The sequence below is a fragment of the Rhinopithecus bieti genome, unplaced genomic scaffold, assembly GCF_001698545.2.
Source record: "Rhinopithecus bieti isolate Rb0 unplaced genomic scaffold, ASM169854v2 scaffold_16834, whole genome shotgun sequence".
NCBI lineage: Eukaryota > Metazoa > Chordata > Mammalia > Primates > Cercopithecidae > Rhinopithecus > Rhinopithecus bieti.
In genome coordinates, this window is record NW_016809297.1 from 3,718,545 (window position 1) to 3,731,824 (window position 13,280).

The window sequence follows — 13,280 nt, forward strand, 5'->3', positions numbered from 1 at the left end:
GCAAGGCTGGTTCAGCATACACAAATCAATAAACGTAATCCATCACATAAACAGAACCAACAACAAAAACCATGATTATCTCCATAGATGCAGAAAAGGCCTTTGACAAAATTCAAGAGCCTTCATGCTAAAAACTTTCAATAAACTAGGTATTGATGGAATGTATCTCAAAATAATAGGAGCTGTTTATGACAAACCCACAGCCAATATCATACTGAATGGGCAAAACTGGAAAAATTCCTTTTGAAAACTGGCACAAGACAGGGATGCCCTCTCTCACCACTCCTATTCAACACAGTGTTGGAATTTCTGGCCAGGGCAATCAGACAAGGAGAAAGAAATGAACTTTATATTCTTACAGTCTCACACCTGTGCTTAAACAATTCCTTGACTTAATGCATTCAATAAAGACCACTAAATAGGATGGGGGTGGTGGTGGAGAGAGACAGGGAGGGAGAGAGAGAGAGAGGGAGAGAGCCAAGAAAGTCAACTGGTGAATAGCAGAAAGGGGATGGGGGAACAAGCAATTCTTCCACTATTTGTTGTCTAGCTCAACATAGTCAGCTAATATAATCCAGCTAGTTGTTTCTGCTGCCTAGGAAGGTTATTTGGGTTTTCCAGTGGGCACTGTCTTGATTATGTGATCATCCATAGTCCAGAGTCTCACTCTCATCTTGGTAAATGCAGAGACATAATTGAATCATGACACCCAGAAATGGTCAGGCTCTTATTCACTTGCTCAACTTTACCTACTATAAAATATATATACCACTTATACATAGGGGAGGTGATGATAATTCCTTTCCAGGGATTCAGACACACAATTCCATAATTCAAAACATCCCATTAATGATATCAAAATCCATAGAAAGCCAAATTAACTTCCAGATTTCTTGGTTACTATGGAATTTCAGCAAAAGAACCTTTGGAAGGCCTAGCCAATTTCCTTTTAAGGAGAGCTCTCAACTTGCTTTTATTGTATACACACATACCATCTTGTGTATCTCCTTTATAGCACTTGATCTCAGTTTATAGTAAATAATGTATTTTTTTCTAATACAAAGTAAGTGTTCTGCAGAGATCTTTTCTTGTATAAACATAATTCCCATTCTTATCACAGTACTGGACCTATAGTAAATGCTCAGATTGTTGAATAAATGAATTTATATTCTACTAGAAAGAGGGTTATGCTAACCTCCCCTGATATCCAAAGTCAGGAGTAGAAACATGCTAATATGTGCATTTGTAGTGCCCTCTTATTTTTTAAGTCTTATTGAAAACAATTTTGTTTGTTGGACACTTTTATTTAAGATTATTATTCAATTAAATAAACTACAGCTTTTTGTGTATACAGGAACACATACCTTATTACATTTTGCTATCAGTTTTCACTAGGCTGTACATGTTCCTATTTATATTATAGAGAAATACCATATCTTAAATATTTTTGCAGATAATCTCAGACATCAAGGTATATTTTATTAATTCAAACACCACAAGGTGACTCTATTTGTAAGTTATTGGATGTGAGATGGGGGAATATGAAAAGTGTCAACTTACTCACCACTCACTGGTCTATACAGACTTCACTGACAATGATACAATATCAGACGCAAATTGGGAGTCCTCCAAAAAAGCAACATTTCATGTTTTTTTAAAAAAAAATTATTTCACTCATATAAGTGTGAAAATGACTCTTAGAAAATTTAGGTGGACAGCAAGTCAGATGAGGAAAGTATACTCAGTGATATCTGCATACCTTGGCACAAGATATAAACAAGGAATTATGCTGAACAGAAATTCTCTACTTTACCTCCTTTATTTCAGCCACTACCAAGTTTCATATTTAGAAAAATAATATTGTATGAAAAATATATCACTTCATTTATGTTTTCTAGTATCTCAATAATATATGTGAAAATTCTCTTATAAAACATAATGGGTTATGTTTTGAGTATGCTTTGGCTGCAAGTGACAGAATATGCAAAATAAATAATGAATCTATTTATAAATTTCTCATGAGTAGAAATTCAGAGACTATTTCACAGTTACTGATGAGCCAGTTCAGCTCTGTCCATCATCTGGGTCATCTCTGGGTTTACCTTGTCTTTTCCTGCATGGAGGCAAGATGGCTGCTTCATCTTCAGTTATTTTTCCTTCACAACATGCAAAAACAGGAAAAGAGAGGCAAAGCTTTTACTTTGTATGTGTCTTGATCAGAGAAAAAAATCTTTCCTAGATGCCCACTGTATACTTCCCTCAGGTTCCATTAGTCAGCTCTAGGTTACATTGTCTTCTTTAGTTGGCTTATTTCAGAAGAGGGAAATAAAGGCACTTAAACAGAAATATGAACAAAGGTGTCTTCTAATGATGAGCTTTCTGGCCTATAACATTTTCCTTATGGCTAAGGAAAAAAAGGTTCAAGTGATGCTGCATTCATTATTGTATATAATGAGAGACATTTGGGGAAAAAAAGCTAGGGTTTCTTGAGCTAGATTTTGCTACTTCCCATGAAATATTGGAAGCATCACTTCTAAGCTCATTTGAGACGGTGCTATGATCTGTAACAACAGCAATTATTACTATCATACATTTCATTAAATCTTTCTAACAAATTTCTTAGGGACACTTTTATTATTACGAAACATTTATTTTGTTTGTTTGTTTTGAGACAGAGTTTCACTCTTGTTGCCCAGGCTGGAATGTAATGTCACGACCTCAGCTCACTGCAACCTCCGCCTCCCGGGTTCAGATGATTCTCCTGCCTCAGCCTCCCGAGTAGCCGGGATTACAGGCACATGCCACCATGCCGGGCTAATTTTTGTATTTTTAGTAGAGACTGGGTTTCACCATGTTGGTCAGGCTGGTCTCAAACTCCTGACCTCATGATCCGCCTACCTCTGCCTCCCAAAGTGCTGGGATTACAGGCATGAACCACTAATAGTAAAGATTTAATTATTATTGAAATATATTCAATTCTCAACATGATTGGTTATTGTTTAAACATTTTATAGGTTTCATTTTACATTTCATATCATTATGAATTTATCACTGCTCTTAGGGACTTACTTTGTGTACCTTTTTGGTATGACTCTGCAATGTGGGATCACTACTGCTTATATACTTTTTCCATTTTCATTCTGTTAATTAGTTCTAATGTACAATACAAATAGAGAACAAGAGAACACTTAGGTAAGAAATAATTAGTATTATGATAGAAAATTCTTATACATCAAAACACTTAAAAAACCATGTTTTTTCCATAGGGAATTGTTGAAATAATTAAAAACTAAAATATTTGATCTTTGGGTGCATCCTTCTCATACACTTACATATAAAAAAAGTTTCTTTACTCCTGTAAAAGTAATTCAGGTTAAAAATTATAGTTTTAGAATATCCATCTTTTCTTTTACAAACTAAGATGGAATATCATATGATTCTGTCTGAAGTTTCTATAGCTTGTTTCATTGTCTCCCTGGGACTTAACAAGCACATCTTATGAATGAGCATTAGATACAAGCATTTTTATATGTCATTTGAATAAATTTATATCTCTACCTGTTGTCTGGAAATATGAAAAATGTTTGCTTTCTTCAGTATGAATATTAAATGTCTCCACTGCAGTGATTATAGCTGTGTTTCCTCCTTATAAAATAATATTGTCAACATTATTCTGTTACTCCAAAAACAGTACACATTTCTATGAACAAAAAAGCCTGGGTTTAGGGGTTTAAATAAAATGGAGTTCTTTCTATAACATGTATAGAATTTAGGGTCACTTCCACCACTAATGTGTTCATATGAATAGTAATTGCCATAAAATTGTAGTTTCAAGTTTCTATGAGCAAATACATAACTTTTTATATACTTAAATTTGATACTATAATTTTTACAAATTTGAGTAAAAGTTCTCATTCATGCCACTATTACATACTTTGAGCAACCTTTTTCATAACTCTTTATTGGTGATTTATAGTTGCCAATAAAAAAAATTACACTGCTGATTTTATTCGACTGGTCCAGGACTTAGTTCTTAACAAATACCTATGGCCATAGTTCATACAGATGACATTTAATTTCCCAGGGGACTTCAAGAAGTGATGAAAAACAAAATACAAATGTATCCTCCCTTTCCTTCTGCACCGACCTAGGGCTCCTTTGCCGACCAGGCCCCCTGTGCCCTGCCAACATTCTGCCTGCTGCAGCTACTCTGGGAGTGCTTTTCCCTCCCTGAACTAAAGCTTTCAGAAACTGCTCATTCACTGGTGAATCAGGTCCCACCGGGGCCCTTCCATTTGACTTGTGGTGTATTTTTTAAAGTGATACCTCACTACATTTAGGAATGAATGAGTAACCCTATAACCCATGTTTAGTGTAACGTTTCTTGGCAATGAAAAAGTGAATAAAACCGAATTGATTCTATGACATAAATGTACCACTTGAAACACTTACTCTGCAGTATTACTATAAGTCAACATTTCCCATTAACCACCATAGTTAAGCAAGTCCAAATTCCTGCTATGCTTCAAGGGTATGGCATAGAATTATGAGACTGAGTTTTAGTACTAAAATAAAGTTATTGCATAACATAGTTAAAAACTATGTTCTCCATGAGAAAATTATTTTAAAACCAGATTTGAAACAAACTTAAAATATTTTAATAATAGAACAAAAGTAAAACAACTCACTAAAATATGGTATTTCTGAAACATCCTTAGTAATTAAATATTTAATTTCATTTTAACTAAACTACTTAGAATATTATTTTTTTATTTGAAAAGCTAGTATCAAAAGAGATTTATTTTCTCCTCTGTTGAATATGTTATCTACACAATATAAGTCAAATCACTTAGTTAAGGATGCTTGAAAATGAGTTCAGTGTCTAGCAGAAGTCTTTCTGTTTTATACATAATAAATTATCTTCCTGTGCCACCTAAATCCCCACTAAATACATGAAAAATAATAAAACAAATGCACCTGTAAGAAAAAATATGACTTCTCAGAGTAATTTCACTAAGTTAGAACTTTTCGTTTGCTTATGATTTTGAGCCTTCTACAGTAAGACAAATGAGATAATTTCATAGCCCTCTGTATGTTACATCTTTATTGGAAATGAGTTTCATGTCTGATTAGGTAACTTTGTATTCTTTTTGGAAAATGCACTGGTACTTTACTTTCATTTGTTTGTTTTGTTTTATGTTTGCTACATTAACGTTACTAAGCCAATGAAAGCCAAAATAAAAGACATGTAAGGCAGGAAGAAAAACTCCAAGGAAAATATATTGCTGGAAATTAAATTACCCATTTGAAAGCTAAAAACGTGAAGAACTGAATATTAACTAAATTTCATAGCAACAAGGATTTTGCTTGAACAAAATCTCTGATAGTTCACATTACTCAGGACATGTAAAAGAAGCAAAATTAGTTAGTATAAAAATGCCAGGTAAATGGGAGCAAATTTCTTCATCTTTACCTGACTATCTGGTAGCCAAGCACTTTAAGTATTAAATGGAAACTTGTAGATTCACAATTACATTCATTGGCATAGGGTTTACTATGTTAATTCAAATAATAATCATATGAATAACTTTTTGTGAGGTTTATAGGACCTTTGTTACTATCCTTGGAGTCACGAAATCTGTCCAGGAATACGATAAACTTGACTTTGCTGTGACCATTTCACAGTAGGTTAAATGTCCAGTTGCCATATTCTTAAAGCCCAAAGCTATGTTTTCACTGACAAATTTAAGTTTGAATTATTTGGATCATTTTCTAATGTGAGCCATAAAAGCAGATAGCATAAATGCTTAAATGTGCTTTTTTGCATTTCTACAACCTAAAACCAGTTTGGTTGAAAAAAAAATAAAATTTAACAGCCTTTAATTTGTCATGTGGAATCTGATACCATGTGCATTTTATTACCTCCATATATTTATCTAAGTGAAACATAAAATGGTTGTAATAATGGAGAATTTAAAGTAGCTTTTGCACATGAGCAGTAATCCTAACTAATATGGTGAATAAGGGCTGAATGTAAATTCTCAGAATTTCTGTTTCTTGTGATATGTTTGCTAAAGTGAGTATATCTTGGATAACTGATAGAAACACACATAATCCCAATTAAGCTGTGAAGAACTTTGATGGGCATAATGTAAATACAAGGAATAATCATTTCTATACAAGCCAAAGCCTTGTGTGTATGTATGTGTATATATATATTTTTTAATTTTCAAACTACAATGCAGTGTACATTAAATCACAGAACCTGCCAAAATATAAACCCATATCTCTTTGTATGCTGGATTAAGACTCTGGTATTCTCATCTATGCATTCAGAGATAATCTACGTATGGAATAAATCAGTATAATCAAATATCACCAGTTCCTATTGATTCTACCTCATTTATAGCTCTTGAATTCAACCCCTCTTTTCCATTTCTCTTGCCATTTGGTTAGGCCTTCAATTATATTTTATATGAATTATTCCAATAACTACAGTTCTCTTAATGACACCAGCATTTCAACCCTCCAGCCCATTTTTGTGTTTCTGATAGATTTGTTTGCCCATAAAACAAAGTTCACCATGTCACCCCTCTGCTAATAAACTTCTGTCAGCTTCTTCTTAATCCATAAGATCAAGTCTAAAACCATTAACTTGACTTACGTGTTCTGAAACAGACCGTACCACACTTGTTAGTCTGTATTCAGCCTACTCTTAAAATCATACAGCACTCCCAAAGGTGCACAGAACTTGTCTATTCTTCCTTCTCTGCTTGCCTTCTACTACTTATTCATTCACATGCTACCTTTTATTCTAAAGCTTGAGGGACTCTTGAGATAAAATTAGTTGAATCATTGAAGTGTGTTCCTCCTACAATAGTTGGCTCATATTTCATTTAGAAATTATATTTATTATATTTTATAATAGACCAATGTTTTTATGTTCAGCTTTATTGAGGTACAAATCACCTGAAAATTACATATATTCAAGATTTTTTTTACTACTTTTTTATTTTAGTCATTCTGATAAGTGTGGGGTGATACCTCATTGTGGTTTTAACTTGTATTTCTCTAAAAGCTAATGTTGCTGAGCATCTTTACATATTTTTTTTCCATCTGTATATCTATTTTGGTGAAATGTCTGTTTATGTCTTTTCTTTCTTTCTAATTAAATTGTTTGGGTTGTTTTTACTGTCAAATCATCAGAGTTCTCTATATATTCTAAATACTAGTCCTTTACTATGATGCATTCATACCATATACTACTACTCAGTGATAAAAGAAACTGTTGATACATGAAACAACTTGGATGAATCTAAGTGAGAAATTCAAATGCCAAAATTTGCTTATTATATAAGTCCACTTATATCCATTCTTGAAATAAAAAAAAAAAATTATACAACTGGATGACAGATTAGTGGTCGTCAGAGTAAAGGAAGGAGTGGGGGCAGGTGGAAGTGGATGTGGTTATAAAAGGGCAACATAAGGGAACCTAAGGGAACCTTGTGGTGATGGGAATGTTCTGCATCTTGACTGTATCAATGTCAGCACTGTGGCTGTCCTGTTGTACTAGTTTGCAAGATATTTTCATTGGGGGAAACTGTAACGGGCACATTGGACTCCTCCGTGTTACTTTTTACAACTGCACCGGAATTTAAAATTATCTCAAAATAATGTCTACTTATTATTCTCCAGCTTTATTAAGGTATAATTTACAAATAAATATTGTATATATTCAAGATGTACAATATTATGTTTTCATATATTGTGAAATAATTATCACAATGAAGCTAATTACATATCCATCACTTCATAAAGTAACTTTTTGTGGTGAGAATACTTAAAATCTACTTTTCTAGTTAATTTCAAATATGTAATACATTATTTTCCCCCTTGCTACCATACATTAATTATAGCCATCATACTGTACATTAGGTCTCCAAAACTTACTCATCTTATAACTGTAAGTTTGTATCCTTTGACCAACATTTCCTTATTTCCCCCATCCTTGACCCCTGATAACCATAGTTGTACTCTTTGCTTCTATGTATTTGACTTTTTTTGATTCTGCATGATCTCAAGTGAGATCATGTAAGATTTGTCTTTATGTTCTAGTTTCCTTCACTTAGCATAAGATCCAAGAATTTCATCTATGTTGCATCAAATGGCAGGATCTCCTTCTTTTTTAAGGCTGAGTAATATTGTGTGTGTGTGTGTGTGTGTGTGTGTGTGTGTGTGTGTGTGTGTACATATATCCACTCTTAGGTTGTTCATTCATCTTGGTGATTATGAATAATGCTTCAATGAACGTAGGAGTGCAGACACCTCTTTGAGGTACTGATTTGACTTCTTTGGGGTATATATACAGAAGAGAGATTGCTGGATCATATGGTTGTTCTATTTTTTAATTTTTTTAGGAAACTTAGTACTGTTTTCCATAATGGCTATAGAAATTTATATTCTCACCAACAGTATACAAATGTTCCCTTTTCTCCACACCCTTGCCAGTACTTGTTATCTGAGGTGTTTTTGAAAATAGCCATCCTAACAAAAAAAGAGGTGATATCTAATTGTGGTTTTGAGAGAGTACAGGGAAGAGACTCAGTCCTGGTAAATAAAGGACATAATAACCAAGATCCCAGTGAGCCTCAGATGTCCAGGTATACTCCCTCCACTACGTTCCTGCCTCCCTTAACAAACTGATATGCCCATAAATTTATAACATTCTTAGCTCCTTGGGGACAAAGGTAATTGCATTTATATTTGTACCTTTAGTGCTTAACACAGCAAATGTTCTCATTAAACTTTTGTTGAATTAATGAATGAATCCTGGAAGATCTGGAGAAAAGAATAACACAAAAATGTTATTAGGAAGTTGCTGAATATAGAAAGACTGTTCCAACAGTCATAACGTATTCATTAAGAATGTCTTCAGACCTCTTTGTATAAACCAATCTTTTTCTCGCCATCTACAGAATGATATGTTTTTCATCAGAATGATAAATCTCAATAGTAAAATATTTTAATTTTACATGACTTCAGTGTATAAATTTACAAAAGAATATCGATTCTATAAAATAGACATTTACATTAATTTAATATAGATGCATATGTAGATACAGGCCCATAGATCTTGTCATTAAATGTTTACCTCCTACCGATCTCACCAGCTATCATCTATTTACATCTGCTCACATATATGAAACCCGGCCATAAACTAAGTCAAATATTCTCTGGAAAAGATTAAAGATTCATGGTGCTAGAATCCTATGAAACTTATACTGACCTTCAGATTACTGGCCTGAATATGACTGATTCATGAAGGGATTGTGAATTTTGTAAGCAAATAAAAACTTGTGAGAGCCTAAACATTATTGACTATGTTTAGATAGATAATATAGCATTACTTTGTATTTTATAATTTTATATCAGAGAACTCTGCATAATAATAAGCACTCTATTGGGTTTAACATAGCATAATAATAAGCACTCTATTAGGTTTAATGTCATTTTCCAAACCAATAATAGGCTTGAACTAAGTAGTAAGGCCCTTGCCAAATGTCTTTTTAATTGTCAAAATGTTTTACATTCTAATGTAAGAAGCAGATATCAATATTTATAAGTTAAACAGAATACTTCAATTTGATATGAGAGACATACTCGAATACCATAACAAAAACTTCTTTGTTTCATTTCTATGTGTGAAAATGTCTGTCACTTACATGTATTGTCTTCTAATTGAGGGCATGATCACTATTAGAACTATGTATAATCAAATATTGCATTTTTTCACAAGAACAAAGTTTCAAATCCAATACTAGATAATATAAAAATCTATTTGACCTTTGTAAAATTACATTCAGTGATAACAAATTTAATTACCTGGTACAAAAGCCAAAATACCATCAAGTCATAGAAGAAAATAAATTTTGAGTCTTTTACTTTAAGATTAAATACTGAAATTATTTTAATTATATTTTCTTTGCAACTTTTATTGATATAATATTATTACATTCTTAGTTATTTTATTCTATATTAGTTCTTGAAATAACTAAAAAAAACTTCATGCTGTATCATAATTTCCCACTATTGCACACTCTTCACTTGTTGCCTAAGAACAAGCTAAGAATCATGAGCATTAAAACCATTTTTTAAAATGTGATGAACCAACAAAAAATTAAAGGTGCACTTGAGTCTGCTAGATCAACACATTCTTATAATCCCCTCAAGGCCATCATACAGTTTGGCACCAACATTAAAGCTTTGAAAATTATATGACCATCTATTACATTTTAGATGTCACATGTCCTCAGACCTTTTCTATTATAACACAAGACAGAGTTACATCATTTTTTAAAAGATCCCTCTGTTAATGGTAGTTGTCTAAGGTGCTTCTTCCTTTTCTTTTTCAGAATGAAGAACAAATTTTGGTATTTTGAGTTTGGCACATCTGAAACTTTCTCAGCCACCTGCAAGAAGCTACATGAATCTGTAGAAATAGAAGTAAGAAAAAAATGAATTCTCTTTTGTAATACAATGAAATGGCTTGAGCTTGGTTGTTAGTATGTTTGCATTGGAGCCCATGGAATGAAATATATATTAGCAATCCACAGAGACTTACTCAAGATTTTAAATTGTCATTTCTTTCACTCATTTGGAATACAGCACTATCTGACATACTAAAGTTAAGTGTAGATATGGGTTGTTTTATGATAGTATAAAAGAATGAGAAGTGGAACACAACTTTGGAAATCGATGCAGTTGTTACTGGGCATAGTGCAGCTAGAAATGTGTAAGATAAAAGCAGTTGAAAAGAAAAAAGTTGCAGAATACATAAAAAATATTATTTTGGGGTCTCAATATCGTATAACCTTTAAAACACAGTTTGCTAAAATTGTACTTACTTTTATGAATAAAGGTTAAAAAGTATACTTTTCCATTCCATTCCCATTCATTAACTAGGTTTTCTCAGTTTCCAAGGTTGCCATTTCCCCATTACATTTATAGAAAGTGGAAATGCCAAGAAAGAGAGCAAAGATAGCAAGAAAAGACACATTTTAAAAAGACTTGGAGCAAATAGGTCTATAAAAAAAAAAAGACATTGTAGGACTCAAAATTTTGGAGAAATATTATAAAAGAAAATGACTTCGTTATATTGAGAGATTTTTAGGGGTTAAAGAAAAAAGAAAAGTTGTATTTTGATAAATGATAAAGACAAAACCAGAAGAACAGAATTATGAAACATGAAACATTTAATGACTAGTTAATATAAATTGAGAAACATTGGCTTCAACGCTTTTCATTTTAAAATAAATGCAAAATTTGCTACTGATTCCTAAATCATTAGTTGCTTATATTCAGGTAATAAGTTTGGTAAACAGAAGTAGTTATGGACCACACAATGGCCTGACTAGGTTCTTCATTATCCTAACTTTCCAATTTGCTGTTATTAATAATACTACTACTCTCAGTGTAACCTTTTAGCACTTTTATCTCATCATGATTGGTAAATATAATTAAGTATTAGAATAGATGGTCACTGAATGGGAAAAAAACCTTCATAACGGGATCAGATCATAACCTTTGAAAGGAACATAATAACAGAGGTGAAGGATTTCGGTTCAACATGGACTTTCTGTTATTACTATTTAGGACGATATATCTGTGTATATGTATATGTACACATATAACTGTATACAAAAATGATATATATATAAAACACATATATAACTATATACATGTATATCTATGTAACTATATATGTACTACAGTTACATATTTAGTTATATATTATATATGACATATAACTACATAAATATTTAGTATATATAGTTATGTGTCATATGTATTGTTATATACATATAAATATTTATGTGTATATATATTCAATAAAACATATACATTCCCCCTTTACTCTGAGAATTATTTTTTTAAAAAAACTGCTTTATATACTAGATTTTGAGTATTTCTTAACCTCAAAAATTATGCTCAAATACAATTTGCAGCAGAAACTGAAACGTTTTAGAAAAATTAGAAGTATGGCTTTGGTTGAATATACATGGAGATCCTGAATCCTCCTGCACCTCCCTTTACTTTATTCTACCCTTGAGCACAGATTGAAAAGCCGTTGATCTATAAAATAAGATTCTATGTATCATGAAGTAAAAAAAAAAAAAAAAAATCTTTAAGTGTTGTATTTACAGCAAAATATTTTGAATGAAAATACATTTCAAAATGGTGATTTGTAATGTGATAAATAATGATAAAATTAAGTGGTTTTGATCCACAGAGCTTGAGATCTTAAACTATTTAGAATGTTCTCCAAGAAATCTGGGCCTGTAGAACTAAGTTATGTTTCTTGGAGTGCTGTTTCCACTTACTCTCTCAGCCTGGCCTTCTAGCTCTGCATCCCTGGCTTATTTTGGGTGCTATTACATAATATTTATAAATCACAGCCGGCACTGTGTGCATGCCCCCTTGTATTTTTGCATATCTTGGTGTGTGTGTGTATGTGTGTGTGTGTGTGTGTGTGTGTGTGTGTGTGTGTGTGTATGAATAGCAAGGCAAAATCTGCTTCTCTGCTCACTTTTTAATGAATCCTGTCTATCATATTAGCAGAATATGCCTTTCTACCCTCAAGGTTAGTTTATAATTAAATATAACAAAAACAGCAATTCGAAGATTTGATTCTGTTTGTTGTTGCTTCCTATTTGTCCTAAAATTATACCTACTATGGTTTGAAAATATATAACAGAATAAACTACTTCAGTAAAACAGAACCTCCAGCAATAGATACATGTTTTATAGGCAGCTTTTTCAAAATCAAACTCTCTTTTGTGTGTCTTTTTTATTTAATATTTCTCTTTCACATATGAGTTCCTTCCAAAGAGGGCAAACATTTGGGTATATATGAATATCATGGAATAATAGTTAAGATTTACCTATTATTAACTGCTTCACAGGTGATGCTAAACAATGCACATATATTATTTGATTTAGTCTTCATTAAAACCTTATGATACTATTATATCTCCATTGCAGAGATAAACATTTTCTTCAGTAATTTAAGAGAAACAAGAATTATGTTGCTGCCACAATGTTTAAATCTAATGAGCAAATTGATTGAAAAAAATATATATTTACATATATATGTAGAGTTAATGATACACAAAGTAGAATTTTTTAAAGATATTCATTTATCTTCTAACTTTATTATAAAAGATTAAAATAAATTTTTTTAAGTTACAAGAAATTTTTTTTTTTTTTTTTTTTTTTTTTTT

General features: G+C 32.0%; 1 protein-coding gene across 3 annotated transcripts in view; it reads left to right on the forward strand.

The window, feature by feature from the left end:
* DGKB (diacylglycerol kinase beta) overlaps positions 1-13,280 on the forward strand; it is a 780,654-nt gene that overhangs the window by 574,449 nt on the left and 192,925 nt on the right. For all 3 annotated transcript variants that reach the window (XM_017889062.1, XM_017889064.1, XM_017889063.1), the window contains one exon: positions 10,413-10,503. In XM_017889062.1, the coding sequence (XP_017744551.1) occupies positions 10,413-10,503 (91 nt within the window). The remainder of the gene's footprint in view (positions 1-10,412; positions 10,504-13,280) is intronic.